General features: G+C 44.8%; 1 protein-coding gene across 4 annotated transcripts in view; it reads right to left on the bottom strand.

The window, feature by feature from the left end:
• WAPL (WAPL cohesin release factor) overlaps positions 1 to 18,973 on the bottom strand; it is a 1,161,107-nt gene that overhangs the window by 906,655 nt on the left and 235,479 nt on the right. For all 4 annotated transcript variants that reach the window (XM_085607305.1, XM_085607324.1, XM_085607315.1 and 1 more), the window contains one exon: positions 12,830 to 12,925. In XM_085607305.1, coding sequence (XP_085463431.1) covers positions 12,830 to 12,925 — 96 coding nt within the window. The remainder of the gene's footprint in view (positions 1 to 12,829; positions 12,926 to 18,973) is intronic.

Genomic DNA, 18,973 nt, shown 5'->3' on the forward strand with positions numbered 1-18,973 from the left:
ACCCCTGGGGGTAATTATAAGGTAAGGAATCTATAACTAATTGTCTCTTTCATTTCAAGCCCCCAGAGCGGGCCCACATACACAGAACTCGAAGAACTCTAGATATCTTGGCCTCCTGCCACCATTACAAGGACAAATCAATCTATGACATGGGGCTAGCATACGTTACAGTGGCTATGACTTTCAAGATGCATCAGCAATAACCCTCACTAAAAGAAATCTATCGCCCAATTACATACTTCCTCAAGGAACACAACATCAGATAGATGTAGACACCCCTTTTAACTTTGTTTTGCTTGGCAAGGTCAAAGATGGGCTATCAAATCACTAAAATAGGCATGCCAAGTACTAGGTCTGCCTCTTCCAGACAGACACCGTTCCACCTCCTGGCCTTCCATGCCAAAGGATCCCCGAATGGAAAACTGTTGTAAAAAGGCAAGCAACTGAAGGCCCCAAGGAAGACGAAAAACTAGTGGTGCACAGAGTAGCACTTGAGCAGGTTGAGAAAGTGAGTGCCCCACAGGAAGCAAGTACTCTAACTTGCATGAACAAAACACTTCCCACAGAAATTGGGTTTATTTAGCAGACTATCAAACACTAGTAGCAGGATGCACACCCTATATTCTCTGGTTATTTCATTTTCTCTTCCGAAGTTTGAAACCGCTCATGGCATGCAAGCATTCTCCGCCCCATTGCGCTGCAATATCAAAACACGTGGGGACCGCTTCTGGTTCCCATCAAGCTGCACAGCCGCATTATTCACAAATGAGTCCAATAAATCACATTTGTGTATCTCTTCATCCACATATCTAGTAGTCTGACTGTGTTTGAGTTGTTTGTTAATTCCAGGTGAGAATTATAGTCACCCAGAATATTGAGAGAATGGGAATCTGTATAAGACTACAGGAGCGTAATTAGTGTCTGAGACGAAGCAGCACTGGGCCCAGGTGAACGATAAAGGAGTAGTCCCTGAAAGTTAAAATGGTTGTTTGATTTTATACTATAATGCAGCGCCTCCGCTGGTAAATCCGAGATGGCTTCCACCCGTACCTTTAGATGGTCTCGGTATATAATAGCTATGCCCCCCCCCCCACCCCTACCTTCCTCCCTATCTTGTGAGGGGACTGCATAACCCTCTGGTAGCACGATATTCCAATCTGGACCGGAGGTATTGTCCGTCCAGGTTTTTTTTCACAAAAACTATATTGGGTGTGGAAAACTGAATCAGGTCCTCAATCTGATATTTATGTTTAACTACTGCAACATTCATTCAACTCTTATTCTCACCCCTCATGAAAATTACACCGGCCCTCCAACCCCCAGTGCATTCGTGGACATGCTTCCCCTAGTGTTGGGACAGATGCCCCCAGCAGCTTTCTTGTGATGACAAGTTTGAGGGTGTCAGCAGTTTGTGTCTACCTATTTTAGCTGTAATGTTAGTAGCAGACCTCAACCATTGTGCAGCTCCCCAAACCTTGATTGTATAACTGGATGTTATCATATTATCCACATCCGGGTACCATTCCTGGCACTGTATTCTGTTATTTATAAAATTCGACAAAAAATTTATGCAAGAGTTGGAATTAAGATCACATTTATGTGGGATGTCAAAGTTATTGGAATTCATGGAAAAGCGGGGAACTAAACACAAATATCCAGTACCACCTAAGTCAGTGAAATCCATTATGAGTGAGAGAATGAGCTGACTAAAATGCAAAGTTCTGAAATTTTAGAGGTTTTGTGGGAAACAGACTACGTTTAGTACAATTGAAAAACACAGTTTGACTGTTTCAGTTTCTGCTCATACAACATAAATCGTGGTCTGCTTTTTTATTTGCTTTGCTGTTGCAACTACAATATGTCATTGTCTCACCCAATGCCAAATGTCTAGCTTGTCACAATTCATAAGACACTACCTCCCCGTTTCTTGAAGTGAAGGGTCTTTGTATTGTGCCACATCTGTACAACCGAACTTTGAAAATTGACCCTGGAATACATTTCCAGCTAGAAAGACAGCTTTGGACTCTGGATTGAAAACGTACTTACCTTTGGTAATCTTTCCGGTGAATACTGTATCAACCAAGAGATTACTCACATTCTGATAATCTTCAGGCACCACACTTGATCCATAATCTCTGTAATAGCAGTGGTAGGTGATCCTGAGACCATATCGTAAGCAGCACAGGTGATGTGCCAGTGGAGTCATACAGCACCACTGCAGTGCCCTGAAGTCAGTTCCTTTCCAATATTTGCTGAAACCTTGGAGGTAGATATGAGGACAGCACTGGATCGAACATGGAAGTAATGCAAAAGAATTAAGTTGGAACGTTATTAATTTTCAGGAGTCTATGACCATTGTTCAGAAAAGGGAGGGAGGTGAAATCGGTGAGAAATCTTCAAGTAGAATATGCAACAGAAAGCAAGTTACCAAAGGTAAGTAACTTTTTCTTCGGATGAATACCGCTACCTGAAGATTCCTCAATTTATTAGATTCCACCACACCACCCTCTCCAAAGTTTTGGGTCTAAGGGAGAGGTCAGAGTAGGAAACCCTGCAGCAGGGAACGAGTGAAAAAGCTACCCCATCTCATTTCCAAGTCAAATCAATAGTGCTTCACTATATGTGATGGGAATCCCATGTCGCTGTATGACCAATGTAGTCCAAGGAGGCTCCACCGGCCACTGCAGATTTTGAAGCCTTCGCTCTGATGGAAAGAGCACCAATTTCCTTATTGGATCCTTCTTAGCAAGGGCATATCAGATTATAATGCAAAAAGACTATCCACTGCTACAAGGATTTCTTCTGGACAGCCTTGCCCTTCTTGTTGAAAACATATCCTACAAAAAGCTGGCCGTCAGACCAGATTTCTTTAGTCGGGATTATTTAATAAACTGCTCAAAGAGAGCTCAACCAATCTAACTTATCCGTATTGGTGTGATGGGGCAGTGGGAACATTTTTGAAAGAGGAATGGACTGCCCTTTATGGAATGCTGTCACCAGTTTTGGCAAAAAAGTCACAATTTTTCTCAGAACCAGTTTCACTGGGTAGAAACAGGTGAAGGGTGGATAGACAGCATTTGCAGCACACAGTTACGTCTTACTGAAGTGATGGCCACCTAAAACATTTTAAAGGTTAAGAGTAGCAACTGTACAGGTGTTCAAAAGGGCCCGGATCAAGAACTGCAAGACTAAATTAAGGTATCACTGGCGCATGATGAAACCTATGCCTATCCATTCATAAATATTATCATCACCAACAAACAAAAATGGTTATCAGGAAGACAAATGAGTGGCGAAACAGCTGCAATGTAACCTTAACCCGTCACAACTGCATAACATTGCTGGACTAAAAAAAAAAAAAAACAAACAGCAAATTTGCGGTCTTTGCCTTGTCTGCAAGAATCCAAGTTTTCATATGCACATGAGGCAATGAAGCGGTCTAACGTACACTGACTTCATGGAGGGGATGCGAGCTAACTGGATAACACGGACCACTTCTAGTAGCAGTCATAAGAGCTCAGGAGTTCTTCCTCAATACCCAGGCTTGAAGGTGGTGGCCCTGGAGTTTTCTTGGAGCAGAATCTGCCCCCCCACTGCTTACTGAGAGGAGGTCTATTCTGAGAGGTAGCTGGAGCTAAGGTCAGTGAAAGTTACAAGAGGTCTCTAGTCCATGGTGATTAGAATGATTTTGTCCCAGTCTTGGTTTAAATTCCTCCACACACTAGAAATTGAGTGTTTGAGGACACAAAACACATAACTAAGTTGAAAAATCCACCTCAAAAAGTATTCATTGTGCAAGGCTCACTGCAACAGAAACTGGAGAGCACAGAAGTAAGAGTAGTGTGCATTCTTTTGAGTAGCAAAGTGGTCCACCTGAGGAGTGATACTCGGGGGTAAGACGGTCAGAACCATTTCCGGATAAAGGCTTGATTTGTGGTGGACCAAGAGGATGCAAACTCTGGTGTTCAGATAACTTGCAAGATGCATGGCAACCAGCCAGATCCTATGCACATGCACCTGGGCCCAGAGTCGGCAGAGACAGATCCCATCACAGTCTTACGGTCTGTTATAACGAGGAAGGATCAACAGCAAAGGGAGGCAGAAAAGTTGTCAGGGCCAAGCCATTCACCCGCAGCTTGAGCAAGTTGATGTGTAAAACCTGCATCTCAGACCCTCCTGAACTCCAGTTGCTTCCAGATGTGCCTTTGACCCCCCTAGGTCAACGCTTTCACCAGTATTGTGGCCACTCAGCTTCCCTATCACCAGGTTCCTCTCTACCAAACACCATAGCAAATCATTCACAAACAAGCATGAATTAGGGTGTATACAAGATGGCGACCAGCTAAGTCACATCCCAGAGCTCTGACGGACCCCGTAAGCCTGGCAGCGCAAATGCTGCACCCGAGACGTCTGCAGCCCGAGCCAGACGACCCTGCATGTGGGGCACCAATGCAACCCCTCCCGTGAGCCCGGTGGCCGCCTGGCAGATAGCGGGCACCAATAGACGTGGCGCAGAGCGACATCTCACAGGCCGCAAGTCACCGAGCCCGCCAAGCGACATAGCGGAGGGGGACCCCGCTCGCCCCCACCCGCATTGTCACACGAGGGAACCCTGGAGCCCTACCTTGTTTGACCTTCAGTGGGTGCGGACCTCTCAGAATCCTGGTGGCCGAGTGGAGGATCGCGGCCGCCAGAAGTTGCAGCACGGACGTCGCGGGCCTGCTAATCCTCCCCAGTGCTTCATTGGAGAAGAGCCCCCGTCACCTTCACCTACAACGTAAGAGTACACACTGGCCCACGGGCTGAGAGGCGCGGAGTGAAGAGGCAAATAGAGAGCAACTAGCGAAGGATTGGCAGCGATAGTCTGAGAAGTGGGCAGGGGACAGCATACAACCTAATCTGTTAAGACCACCACCCCCCCGAGCTCACGCAGCCCCTGGACCAGATCCCCTTTGATTTGGCCTTAAACAGTGAGATGCTCCCCCCGCCCCTGGGGTAGTGGTCTCACCAGCCTGACCTGGCTGCCAACATTCAGCACTTGCTGATGTACCTAGCACTCTAGACACCGTCATCCTGAGGCCTGGCGACTTGGCCTCATTTTTTCTGGACTGCATGACTGGCGCTACGGAGTGGTCTAACGACCTGAGGGCTTAGATACGAGGGTCGCCTCACAAGTAGTGAGCAGGCCCACCTACACGACACAGAAACTAGCCCCCCCCCCCCCCCCCTCCCCATCCCCACTTCCGGTCAGCATGGACATTGGCAGTGGACCCATCGTGGTCAGCAGACACCCCTGTGTGTCCTGAGCTGGGCAACCACAATTGAACATACCAGCGCGGCCCGGTCACTGCGGGGTACCCACATTGCAAACCTGCATAGCCAGAATCCCTCTGGGCATACCCTTTCCCAGGGAATACCGTTACTGTTGGCTGTGGTGAAATCGAGGCTGAGCTCACCCACTGTACCCCACTGAGAGCTCACGGGTCCAGGCAATAACTTCCTCTAGTAAGTGTGGGCTCTAGTGGCTGGTGCGGCCCCGCTCCCTTGTGGCGGTAGGTCTTCTCTTCGGACCGCAAGGAAGGAGCTCTCAGTGAAGGACATTTTTGCTAAATCTGCCCCCAAGAAGGGCAAGGGTGCGGGTGGCCATGTACAATCGGACTCACAAACGGATGCTGCTGGTGCAGAAGGCGACGACTCACCTAGCATCAAAGCCATCTTGGAACACCTATTTGGACACTATGGGAGGACTTTGCAGGCCTTAGGCGGGAAACTACTGCTGAAATTAAGGAACTGTGACAAGATGTAGAAACCGTGGGTACGAGAGTGGCCGCACTAGAGGAGGGCCAGGACACATGTGAAGAAGAGCTTGAGGGACAGCAGCAGGAATTGATAAAGCTACGCGACTGCAACCTGGACCTCCGCTATAGCCTTGAGCACCTGGATAACAGATCCCACATACAGATCAGGGGCATTCCACTCCAGGCAATCTCTGGTTCTCTCGACGACTTTGTTATTCGCCTTTTCAAACGGGGGGGCCCCCTCCGTGCAGGATGAGGAAATAATCTTGGACAGGGCACATCGCTCCGCCCGTCCAGGCCACTGTGCTAGGACCACCACAAGACATACTTACCTGCCTTCACTCCCAGCAACAGAAGGAAATAATCATGTCCGTGGCACGAGATCATTCCTCCATCACCTTCGATGGCCACCGCTTGTGGCTTTACCAGGATCTCTCGCCAATGACATTGCAACGCAGATGAGAGCTTAAGCCCCTCATGGACCTACTTTGGGGAAAAAATATTAAATATAAATGGGGTCACCTATTCCGGCTTCAGTTTGTGTGACCGGAGGAGACACGTACAGTGCGGTCCCAGGAGGACGCTCGGGCACTTTATGGGATGCTGCATCTGTGCTCTTCCTCGAGGGCCGCTTCTCCGCGACAGGATAGGACTCCATGGCAGCAGCACCAACCTCAAGGCACTCCAAGCGGCAACGACCCAAAATCATGAGCAAGCCAACTGAGACTGACAGCCTAGAAGCATGCAATAAACTAATCCAGTAGCTCCAGAGAGATGCCGAATCTGACCAAACAGACAGAGGTAACTGATTAACTTGCGCTGCCCCACCTCCATACCACCCCTCACTCAGCACTCTTGTAACATCGATCAGTGAGGGATATGGGTCACTATCTAGTGTTGGGCCTCATCTGCAGACTTTACTCCCCAGCAGAGGTCCCACCTTGCAGGTACTACTTGGTTGGTGATCTAGCCAGCGAGTTGGACCCTACTGCTTATCAATTGTTTGACCCCAGGTGGGGGATTTCTTTGGGTTGTTTTCTCTCCTATTGGAACGTTATACCCATTCCTCTCTATAATCTTCCTCTCTACTCCCTCTTTTATTGCCCTACTATACTCCCCTTTGAGACCTAGGCGCTCTTATCTGGGGGTCGTATCCTCCCACATCAACTCTCGAGTAATGGGGTGGCGCTAAATGTCCTTAGCCTCAATGTGCAAGGCCTTAATGCACCTTCTAAACGCCTGCCACTCCTTTCCTTTCTACGGGATTCCAAGTGTGACATTTGCATGTTACAAGAAACGCACTTACTTCAGAGTGACTGGCGAAGGCGTCGCTCCCAATGGTTTGATCGCCAGTTTTTCTCTTTAGGGGGTACCAAGAGAGCGGGATTGGCTGTCCTGTTGGCCACATTTCTCAGGGAGGGTTTAAAGGGTCCTCCTAGAGACACCAGGTAGACTGTTAGCTTCACAGAGCCTTTTCTCTGGCACCACCTACACACTTGCACGATCTACGCCCCGAACGACAGCCAGAAATCCTTTATTAGGGAGTCCCTGAGCCAACTCCTGAAGACGGAAGAAAAAAGGGATGCTAGTTGGGGGAGACTTCAACCTTGTAATGGACACACACAGAGACCGCACCACACCCAGAGTGTGGTAATCCGAGAGACTCTCTGCGCCACTAGGCTCTGGTTGGAGGAGGTGGGTCTAATGGACGTTTGGAGACACAGGCACCCTACAGCGTTGGAGTACACCTTTTTTTTCAGCTGCACACCAAACATATGAACGCATTGACTATTTCCTCACACACCTGAAATCACCAGTGACACTGTCTCGGTGGGTAACGGGGCAGCAGCCCTCTCTGACCACTTGCCCAACACCTTACACCTTGAAACACCGGGGCAGGAGCGAGCTGTACCACACTGGCGCCTTAACACGAAACTTCTCACATATGACCAAACACGATCGGACATATTGGCCGCCTTAAACACAATTTGGACATAAATGATACACCAGCAACCACTCCAGCCACCCTGTGGTAAACACTTAAGGTGGTGATTAGGGGACATTTCATCACAATAGCTATGGCCCATAATCGAGAGAGGCGGATTAAACGCAGTCAGCTAGAAACGCAAGTTAAAGAACTTAAAGCCAAGCATGTGCGCTCCAGGTCGGTGGCAATATGCCGGCAACTAACAGCAGCTCAGAAACAACTGGCAGATTGACATGGGAAAGACTGAGTACGCTCTACTCCGCATTCACCAAAAATATTATGCTGGGGCAATAGAGCAGGGCGGATGTTCGCACACTACCTCCGAGCGCAAGACATTGAGTGAGTGTTTCCGAGATAGTGAGAGCAGACGAGGTTCTCCTCTTTCGGGACAGAGATCACCAAAGCTTTTCATGCATTCTATGAGTCTCTATAAACAGTGGAGCCCCTGCTGGACTCAGGGTTAGTTATCTCTAGTGCCTCAAGCTTAACAGGGGCAACAGTGTTTTCTGCGCTGGACGCAGAGATCACTACCCATGAAGTCTTACATGCCATCGAGAACTTACAACCTAGGTAAGGCACCAGGTCCGGATAGCTACAGTGCGGAATTCTACAAGACTTTTGTCTCACACCTCGCTCCCCTCTTGGCCCGCCTGTTTAATACCCTTAGTGACACGGGCGCACTGCCCGACTTTCTGCCTGGCTACAATTACGGTGATTACAAAAATAGACAAAGACCCTAAATACTGTGCGTCCTACTGCCCTATCTCCCTCTTGAACGTTGATGCAAAACTCTTTACCAGTGTGCTTGCACGCAGGCAAGCTCCTTATGTGCAGGGCTTTGTGGATCCTGACCAAGCTGGATTCATTCCAGAACAGGGGTGCAGTGACAACACTAAAAGACTGTGCCATCTGATGGACAAAGTGCTGCGCACCCGGACACCAGCGGTCTTCCTATTGAATGATGCTGAAAAGGCCTTTGATCGGGTGCACTGGCCCTTCCTGCACATAGTCCTGCAGAGGCTGGGTATATATAGCCCCTTCTGCAAATTGGTCCAGGTGTGCTACCAGGCCCCTCGACCGAGGGTACAGGTTAACAGAATGAAATCCACCACATTTCCCATCACACACAGGACACAGCCGGGTTGCCACCCGGTCTACCCTGCTTTTCACACACTATATGGAGCCCGTAGCAGAGCGTATACGGAATAACTCTAATATTGCAGGTGTACGGATGGCTAGAAGAGAGCACAAGATCATGCTTATACAGACTATGTCGTTTTGACTAACACTGGTCGGGAAACTACGCTACGCTCGAAGTTTGCGTAGTTTGTGCTACTTCGCGAATTGCACATAGCACTGTGCAAAATCGCGTAGCTGGCATTTTTTGCTCACTCGCGGTCCTCAACGTCAAGTTGGCGACCGCAAGCGAGCAAAATGACATCCTGGCGAGACATTTTCCTCGTTCGCGATCAGCAACATCAAGTTGCCTATCGCGAGCGTGGAAAACACCCGGCGAGATTCTCAACGCGGGGAGGTCATGTTTCTCATTATGAGTGGTCGCGTAGGCTCGCGACCGCTCGCGATGAGAAACTACCAGTCCGCGTTGAGAAAGCTGCTGCTCGAGTAAAAATCTACTCGAGCGGCAGAAAACGACAGCTCGCACTGAGCAAGATGCCGTTTTCAATGATTGCACAGTTCGGACAAGCAATCATCGTGAACAGCGCACTACGCAGTTCGCGTAGTGCTACGTGTATCTCGTGCAGTGCGAAGTGCGCTACGTGTAGCGCTACTACGCCCAGGGTTACTTTTGACCCACCGACCCCGAACAATCTTAAGGGCCGTAGTGACTAAGTTGGCTGACTTTACCGCCACTTCACGCTCGAAGACCAATTTGCAAAAGTCATTAGCACTTGGTATCACAACCCTCATGCCTTTCCAGTGGGAGGAGGACTGGATCCCGTATCTGGGACTTCAGATTCCTGCCACACTTCAGTCCATAGCTGCCCAAAACTATGGCCTCCTCCTAACCACCACGCCTTCGACCCTCACCGCTTGGAAAGCTCATAATCTGTCCTGGCGTGGGTGCATAGCAGCCATTAAAAATGACAATACTACCCAAGATTCACTACGTTATGCAAACCCTCCCACTTCAACCTCCTCAAACCCTCTTGAATAAACTACAGACACTTTTTTGGGATTTAATTTGGGCAGGCAAGCACACTAGGATGGCCAAGACACGTGGCTACTTGCCATTACAAGCAGGCAGATTGGAAATTCCGAACCTTCGCTGCTATTATCAAGCAGCGTACCTACGCTACATGGTGGATAGGTCTCACACCTTAATGGAGAAACAGTGGTCTTCTGTGTACCAGACCACTGCGGGAACGCATATCTGGAAAATACCCTGGCTCCCAAAAACCTGCAGGCCGCCGAATGTCTTTCTGGTGACCCGCGCCATCATTTGTGTATGGGACCATGTCTAGCTGCAGCATGAGCTTTCAACGCCTACATCTCCCCTAAACTCCCCTGATAGGCAACCCTGACTTTCCCCAAGCGGCCTCTGGTGGGCATTTAGGGCCTGGCAAGACATCAACTGCAAATGTATTGGGACCTGTCTGACTCAGAGGGGCTTATGGACCTCCCCACGCTACAGGCCTCTTAAGATCTACCTAAGACCGCAAGATGGCAATATGTGACAGTAGCTCACTGGGTAATGCAGCCGAAGACACAATCGCATGCTAGCAAAGTCTTGACACCCTTTGAAAAATGGCTTCTCACGAGACACAGATAAGAAAACTCTGAAATCTATACATTTTTAAATACGCTGCACTCACCACTGCAATCACCAGGGCGGGCCAGATGGAAAAAGGAATGCGAGAGGCCCTTTACAGATAGGGAATGGATTGATATACTACACCAATGCCGGCTGTCTGCTTTAAACACCACCAGTAAGGATATGTTCCTAAATATCACCGATTACTAGTATCTCACACCGGCTAAAATGGCGGCTTGGAACCCGCATTGGGACGGCCACTGCTGGCGATGCAGTGGACGACAGGGCACTCTTACTCACCTGCTTTGGCACTGTCCCAAGCTACAATCCTTCTGGGAGGGAGTGCTAGAAGCAATAAACACCATTGACACAACAGAAATTCCGAGGACACCTAGAGGTACAACCATCACTCTTGCACTTGGAGTGGCCAAACACCTTCTTAGTAAATGGAACACAGCTAACACACCTAGACTGGGTACACAAACTGTGGGACATAATAGGCATGAAGAAATTAACGGCTTTGGCAATGCGTCATCCCCTGTTCGACATGTGGCAAAACGCCTTGACATACATACCTCTGTCGAATTACGGGAACTGTCCTTTACCAGATACCTCCGAATACTGCAGAGTCACCTAAAGAACACCATAACACTTGAATACACCCCCACAGACTCTTCTACTAATGGGTAATATTCTCACTACCCCAGTTCATTGATCGCCCTATTCTAGCGGTCTGGTTTACTACACTCTATTCTGTAACCTCTGCACCTACAAGATCTGCCTCTTATTCAGCCGCAGCCGGCCGAGTAGATGAAGGTGGGTAGTAGTGTATTGAACTTTACAGTTAAAAAAAAAAATCTTTAAACCTAAAAAAGCATGTATTCATGTTCTAGCTGGACCCCATAAGTATCAGAAGCCCATTTAATTACCCAATGATAAAGTGCCATAACCAATGGTAAAGATGACCTCGAAGCATATAATTCAATCTCCTCTTGTGAGGGAATTTGTTTCAATGATCTACAGATAATACTCTACTTGTACATGTGGTTCTACGTCATACACATTAGCTGGTGTTTTCACATCAAAATCTTCAGTGAAAGAATCAATGCTCTTTACCTTTTGCTCTTCCTAATGAGTAGGAGCATATGGCCTATTTTTTAGGCAAATCGATTGTGTCCCTGGCGGGTCTTTTCTGAACTAAATATTTTTTTTGTCTGCTTTAACGAAGTCTAATTTATGTAAAACTAACACTCAACACAACCCGTTGTCAAATGTTCAAAAGATGGATGTGTTCATAATTGAAAACATGGAGTAGGGCCTCTAGTACAGAGTAAATGTCATGGCTTTTTTTTTTTATCAACCTTCCTGACAGATGTTTGTGGGCATTTCATTTTCTCAAACACTCTTGCATTCGACTAAATAGATTAAACATTTTGCAAAATCACAACCAAGTATCATACTGCAAAAGCATAATGTTGCATTGCACCACCTAACATTCTAGTAACTTTGGAAATCTTGAAAGACTTCTGTGAAATGCTTATCTCACATTTACAAACTGTTGCACTGCCTTCAAACTTAATGCTGCATCGTCCCTGTTGCCTTCAAACTCATTAATATGACCCAAAATACAGAAATTCTTCTCCTGCTGTGCGGACTAGTTTACTACACCAAACATTTAATTCCAAATTATTTCCCAAATTAACTTTGGAATATTACATACTTGATTTAAGATGGATTTAAAATTTAACTTTTCATTAGATCATCTAACTGCATGTCATTAGGTAGGTGAATGGCATTGTTTCATGGCAAATCAAAAACAGAACTGCATGATCTCAGGAAAGTAGACATTGGAATCTTCCATCAAATGATTAAATGCCCTTATTGCCTCGAAACGCTCAAACGCAGGTATACTCTTTGTTGCGACAACATTCAACATTCAATATTCAACTTAATGAATGTCTGCACAATGACATTACTCCAAAAGTGCGGACAGTGAGGTTTTGGGTACAAACGGCAGTGTACTGATGAACTGTCCAAACGTCTAATTCCATAGTCATGCTGTTCAGATACATTAAAAATGTCATACAACCAATTTTCCTAACTGCCCTTCAATTCTTAATTTTAATTCAAAGTAATTGCAACTATTCTGAATTTGCACTAAAGTTTATTAGTACCCTCTTATGCAAAACATTCCCCTTTAAAAGGAGATTCACAAATCACCCATACAAACACCCACTTGAATCACTTACAACTAGGGCACTAACTACTTACTGCAGCATTTTGAAGAAGGAACAATGGAGGAGCTGGAAGCGCTTCAGATTCTGGCTGATTCCAATGTCTTGCATTATACACTGCTTTCGTGGGAGACTGAAAAAAAATGTATGTTTAGTGATTACTCAAAAATCGCAATAAAGTTAGTTACATTTCCATTATATATACCCCAAATTACCATTTTGTTTATGCTATTCGGATAATCAGCAGATTGAACCTGCTTTCAATGGAGAAGAGGTATTCCAGTGTCCATGTGAGATAATTAGACTACTGGTCTCAAATTAATTGCAAAGAAGAAAATACCAAGTTGAAAGATAATTAGTTATACATTCTTTATATTGAATCTCATGTGCGAGGCAGGGTTAAGAGAAACCCACATTTGGATAACATGCAAAATATGAAAGAACTAAGACTAAATCATCCAATCTGCAGTAGAAAACCCAGGGTTACCAAGAAGAAAAGGAACACAATCTTCAGGAGAATCAATGAAAAAAAAGTGACCCAGTCATCCAGTCTGCAATCGGCAATAGACCAGCTTTTAAGTTGTGTGTTATGTCCACAACAGACAAGACTGAAATAAAAAGTCACCTGCGCATTTAGGGGCTAATAAGTTTGAAGTTACTGGCCAACGGTTCCAAGTACAGATTTTTAATGCAAGATGAAAATACTCCTCCCACAGGTGTTGCGTGTGGTCGGGACTCATTACTTGGCAAGTCACTTGTTAGCTGCTATTGCCCCTCTTAGTCTGCCCTTTGCCTCTTGCGCTCCAGCTAAAGAGCAGTCTCTGTGGCACCTGGAATTGCCACTGCTGCGCTGGTGCTTGCACTATATCGTGAAGGGTAAACCCAATATTTCTTTAAAACTCGAACACGCAGGGGGAGAGGCATCAAAATATAGACTCAAGAACACGCTAGCCTACTCATTTGCAAATAATCACAATCTTTAATCATTACGAACCTACCATTTAAAAAAAAAAACGTTCTATTTCATTAGCTTTGATTATTTATGGAAAATTCAAGACAGTAACCAACAAACTTCATTGAAATGTACATTCAACATTACTTTGTCCAAAAGTACATTAAAAATGCAATATTATAACCGAACAAACAAACCCCAACCATTCTCACATTCATACCAAGCACTAAATCACACATACTCCACACAATACTCCTTCCAAAACTGAATGTCTTCATAGAAACACAGAAAAAAGACCCCTCTTCAGCCTACCATCAATATGTCTTGGCCAGGGGATTCAACACAGCCAACACACAATCCTGTGGCCTTAACTCAAAACCACCTTCAAGACCTCTTCAGTGTCCTTTCATATAAAAATATGTTGCGCTGATGGATAAAATATTTTATTTTATTATGTGCTTGGGTTAGAAATTGGCCAACACACTATTTCTTTACTAAAAGCCAATAAGTAAAGAGAATTCACTAGATTTAACCAGTACACTTATCACCCACCATGGAAGAAGATCATGGTGTAACACCATCACCAGGAACAACCACATGTTAAGTAACCAGCCATTGCCCAAGATTATTCTATTTGTGTTCCATCTCATGCATTATTGGGTGTCCAAAACTACCACACCCTTTATAAACAAAGGCTCACTAGATGCCACAAACTAGAATTTCAGCATCAGGCATGCCTCATCAACTATTTGTGGTCTCCAACCCTACACGATATTCACAAACGTCATTTAATTTAAACTTTAATATTGTGGAATCACATACAGATATATATATATATATATATACAAAACACGTACCCTTATTAGACTCTAATTACAGAAAACCACAGCATTCTCTTAAAAAACCATTTAAATCGAAACTAAATGGCACACGATACCCACATATGTTCTCCCACGTGCCACTGCCAAAAATTGGTAAAACGTGTACGTATAAACTAGGTGGCTAGAAACCTAACACCTGAAAAGTTAAGAAAGAAAAAATATATAGCTTTATTGCTATCCATGAGTACTGGCAAACAGTCTGCCATGTTACTTGCTTCACTCAACTACTAATTTTTCAACTCCAGTCACTGATGGTACAGCCCAGTCAAAAGAGAAAAAAATATGGGGAGAGGAGTTGGCCTAACGGCTAGGGGGTGTGTGTGTGTATATATATATATATATATATTCACTTAAAAAACCATAGGTTTCACACATGTTATAGTTAGCGGAAATTTTACTGATAAAAAACCAGTGAAATTCCCCCGTTATAGTTAGTGCAGGCAACTATAACTCACGCGACCGCAATCCTCTGCTGATGCTAATACTGTATTTAGACACTTATTTGCCCATGTCTTCTTCCATACATTTTTAGCTATACATATATTACAAATATTTTTTTTTCATAAACACACATATGTCATCAGCAGAAGATTGCGGTCGCGTGAGTTATAGTTGCCTGCACTAACTATAACGGGGGAATTTCACTGGTTTTTTATCAGTAAAATTTCCGCTAACTATAACATGTGTGAAACCTATGGTTTTTTCAGTGAATTTGCAAGGTTTTTTAAATGCTAATTCCTAACTATAACGTGTGTGAAACCTATGGTTTTTTCAGTGAATTTGTACGGTTTTTTAAATGCTAAGTTACTTTACGCCATTCGTGGCGTGCGCGCCCACTTAACGCAGTTCGTTCCGTGCGCGCACGGTGCGCTTTGCGCACCGTGCGCGCACAGTAAGCACGCGGTGCTTACTGTGCTTACGGTGCTTATAAGCCATGCACAAATGGTGCCCTTCGGGCACCATTTGCACACGGGGTGGAGAGAGTGTGGATAATTTTTTCTTTTATTATTTTTGTTAAAAATATTGTGGTTTTTCACACCACTTATAAGCACTGCACATTTGGTGGCCTGCGGCCAACAAAAGCACAGGGGGTGGGGAGAGTGTGGATAGTGTTTTATTTTTTACATTTTTTACCGTACGCGTACGGTAAGCGTAATCGGCGAAATTAGCGAAAAAATAAAAATGCCATTTTTGGCCTTGGGGGTCTTGGGGGACTCCCTCAACATGGCTATGTGTGTGTGAGCTGTCAAAACAGCTCCTTTATATGTGTATTGGTTTTATTTAACAACCTAACTCTCAGTGCGAGAGAGAAAATGGCGGCCGCCGCTTCCTGGTTTCGGCCGATTCGAATGTTTACTAAGATCTAAGAGCCAATCAGAATCGCGCTCGCGCACGCCACCGTACGCGTACGGTAAGCTTACGGTAAGCGTACCGTAAGCTGGCTCAGATGTATATATTGATTTAAAGGCTATTTTCTCAGAATCTACTGAACAGATTTACACCAAACCTACAAAAGGCACTTCCTTGACCTGAGGACTACCTCTCTGCCAAATTTCAAGTAATTCTGTTCAGCCGTTCGGGCTGTAGCCCTGTCTAAAGGTCCTATGGAAAAATGCATGGGAAAAACGCGTTTTGGGACCCCCCTTTTATCTCAGCCCCCGCTTGACGAATCCTCCCGAGACTTTCAGGGTAGGAGCGGAGCGTAGCGCCCCACCTATTTTGAGAAATTCGCGAGGATTCGTCGACCGGCGCCAAAGTTATTCAAAATAGAATGTTGCGGATTTCCTATGGAAAAGGGGTCCTAACTTTAACTACCTACTGGCGACCGCCAGTAGGTAATATATATATATATATATATATATATATATATATATATATATATATATATATATATTTTAATATTAATTACCTACTGGCGGTCGCCAGAAGGTAGTTATAGTTAGGACCTATTATCCATAGAAAAAGCTTTTTTTTTAATTTGATAATATCTTTGGCGCCGTTTGACGAATCAGCTCCTGTGCTGAAAGTTTCGGGGGGATTCATCAAGCAGGGAATGAGAAAAAAAAGGGGTTCCCTAAGCGCGCTTTCCCCATGTTAATTTCCATAGGATTTTTTTAAGAAGCTGCTAGAGCCCGAACTGCTGAGCGGAATCACACCAAACTTGGCAAAAAGGTAGCTCTTGGTTCAGAAAGCGCCTTTTTAAAAAAAAAAAAATGGTGTAAATCTGTTCAGAAGTTCCCGAGAAATTAAAAAAGAAAAAATATCGATATCTGAGCACCGAGTCGCCGCCGCGACTCCTTCCGGGCACGAGCTTCATTCTAATTGGCTGCCAACCCTCCAAACCAGGAAGTGTTGGCAGCCATCTTGTGACTCGGTAACTGAGTCACAATAAAAGAGTAAAACAAAGATGAAAAACAAGAAAAGGGGCATGGGTAGAAACACCCTGACCCCCTAGGCCTGCTCAGTGGGTCCCACAAGGACCCCAGGCCCCCAAAAATGTAATTTGTGAGGTCATTAGTGATGTAATCAGTGATGTCGCTGACCATGTCAAGAATGATGTAATATGTGGCGGCATCAGCAGTGCATTGTGGAGCCGCGAGTTATAGTTAAACTAACTATAACGGCCTAATTTCCTCTGGTTGTGTACGAGTGAAATGTCCAACTAATTGTAACGTCCCTGAAACCTGTGGGTTTTTCGATAGATATATATATATATATATATATATATATCTCTTGATTTAAAGATATTTCCCTCTATAAGTAGAACTCTAAATAAACGAAGCAGCACCACATTAAATCCGATGTGACTCGCACTGCCCTTGCAAAAATATCCTCATCCATCTCCTCCTATTCACCCATATGTTTGTAAATCACATGACAAACCTCAAAATTTGTCCGTCTGAAGCGCATGTCTATATATGCACTCCAACGGCTACATATAAAAGGGGGAGACTGCAATTTAATCATCATCACACCATGCGTCTAAGAGGCTAAAATAATGTAGTCACATAACTACTCCTATCTATAAGGATCTGCTATACATTATCCAATATCGAATTGCAGGGTCTTACCCACTAGATCCTAATGCAACAATACCATAAAGAAATACGCTCCAAAAAAGTCTGGGGTAAAAATGTAATCTATTAAGCTCTTTAGATCAAATTCCTATCCAAGTGATCCATTAATTGAGGACGGTTTCACTGGTCCTAAGGGTAAAAATCCAAAATGTTTCACTTTCTTTAAGTCTGATTATCTCTGACTGATTACCATAAGATGGAACTTTCTCAAGAATCAACAATTTCAGTGCTAATTCAGGATGTCCCTTTTCAAGACCGTGTTCGACCAGAGGTGCCTGCTGCTTCTTTCTGCGCACCGCCAACTTATGCTCTCCAAATTTCATGCTCAATTCCCAACTCGTCTATCCAACATTTATGAAACACAGGCACAAAAAGATACACAGTATTCTGACTTTTACAGTTAGTCATCTCTTTCAGGACAATCCTACGTCCATGATACTTCCATTCATCTTTAACAATTGCCGTCCTACAGGCATAACGAGTGCTGAATCGATGATTGCCCTCAAGTCCAAAAGATCTTTGTACCCATCCCAACTTGCTGCTTTATAGGAGTATGGACTAATTTGTTCCTCAGATTGGCATTTTTCCTCAACACATACAGAGGTTTCTCAATGGGTACATCTCCTTCGTTAGTGCTTAAAATTTTCTAGTTGGAGTCCTATATTTTCCTCATCTTATTGTTAATATTTGAATAGTTGGTGACATATACCAGTCTGTTCTCTTTAGGTTTTGCCTTAGTTTGCTTCCCAATTATAGTATATAGCTCTCTTGAAAGAGTTACTTACTAAACGTTTGGGATATCCTATTTGATTCAATTTTCTTTTCAGTTCTTCATTCCTTACATAACCCTCCTTCCGGGAGCAGTTACTCCTAATTCTCAGAAACTGCCCAAATGGAACTGAATCTTTGACAATTAGGATGAAAACTAGAACAAACCTTTGCAATGCAATAGGTTACGCATTTACGAGGCTTAAAGCCATTGCTTTTTTAAACATAAAAGCAGGCTCTGTGCTAAAAGAAAGCGCATCGCCAATGCACAGTAATTAAAAAATGGAGAGGGAGCCATGCTAAAATATAAAGCCCGGTGCCCGTCCATATTTAACTCATGTGCATGGCAGCCCTTGAAGCGGACGCCATGGTAAAAACAAACATGAAACCGGCGCTGTAGTGACAAAATATCAGCAGCACAACATAAAACAAGTAGTCCCTAAACACAATAAATGAACTCTTACAGCATAATAAAACTAAGTGATGTCTCTGGAGCACCAACC

This window comes from Triturus cristatus, chromosome 1_2, assembly GCF_964204655.1.
Source record: "Triturus cristatus chromosome 1_2, aTriCri1.1, whole genome shotgun sequence".
NCBI lineage: Eukaryota > Metazoa > Chordata > Amphibia > Caudata > Salamandridae > Triturus > Triturus cristatus.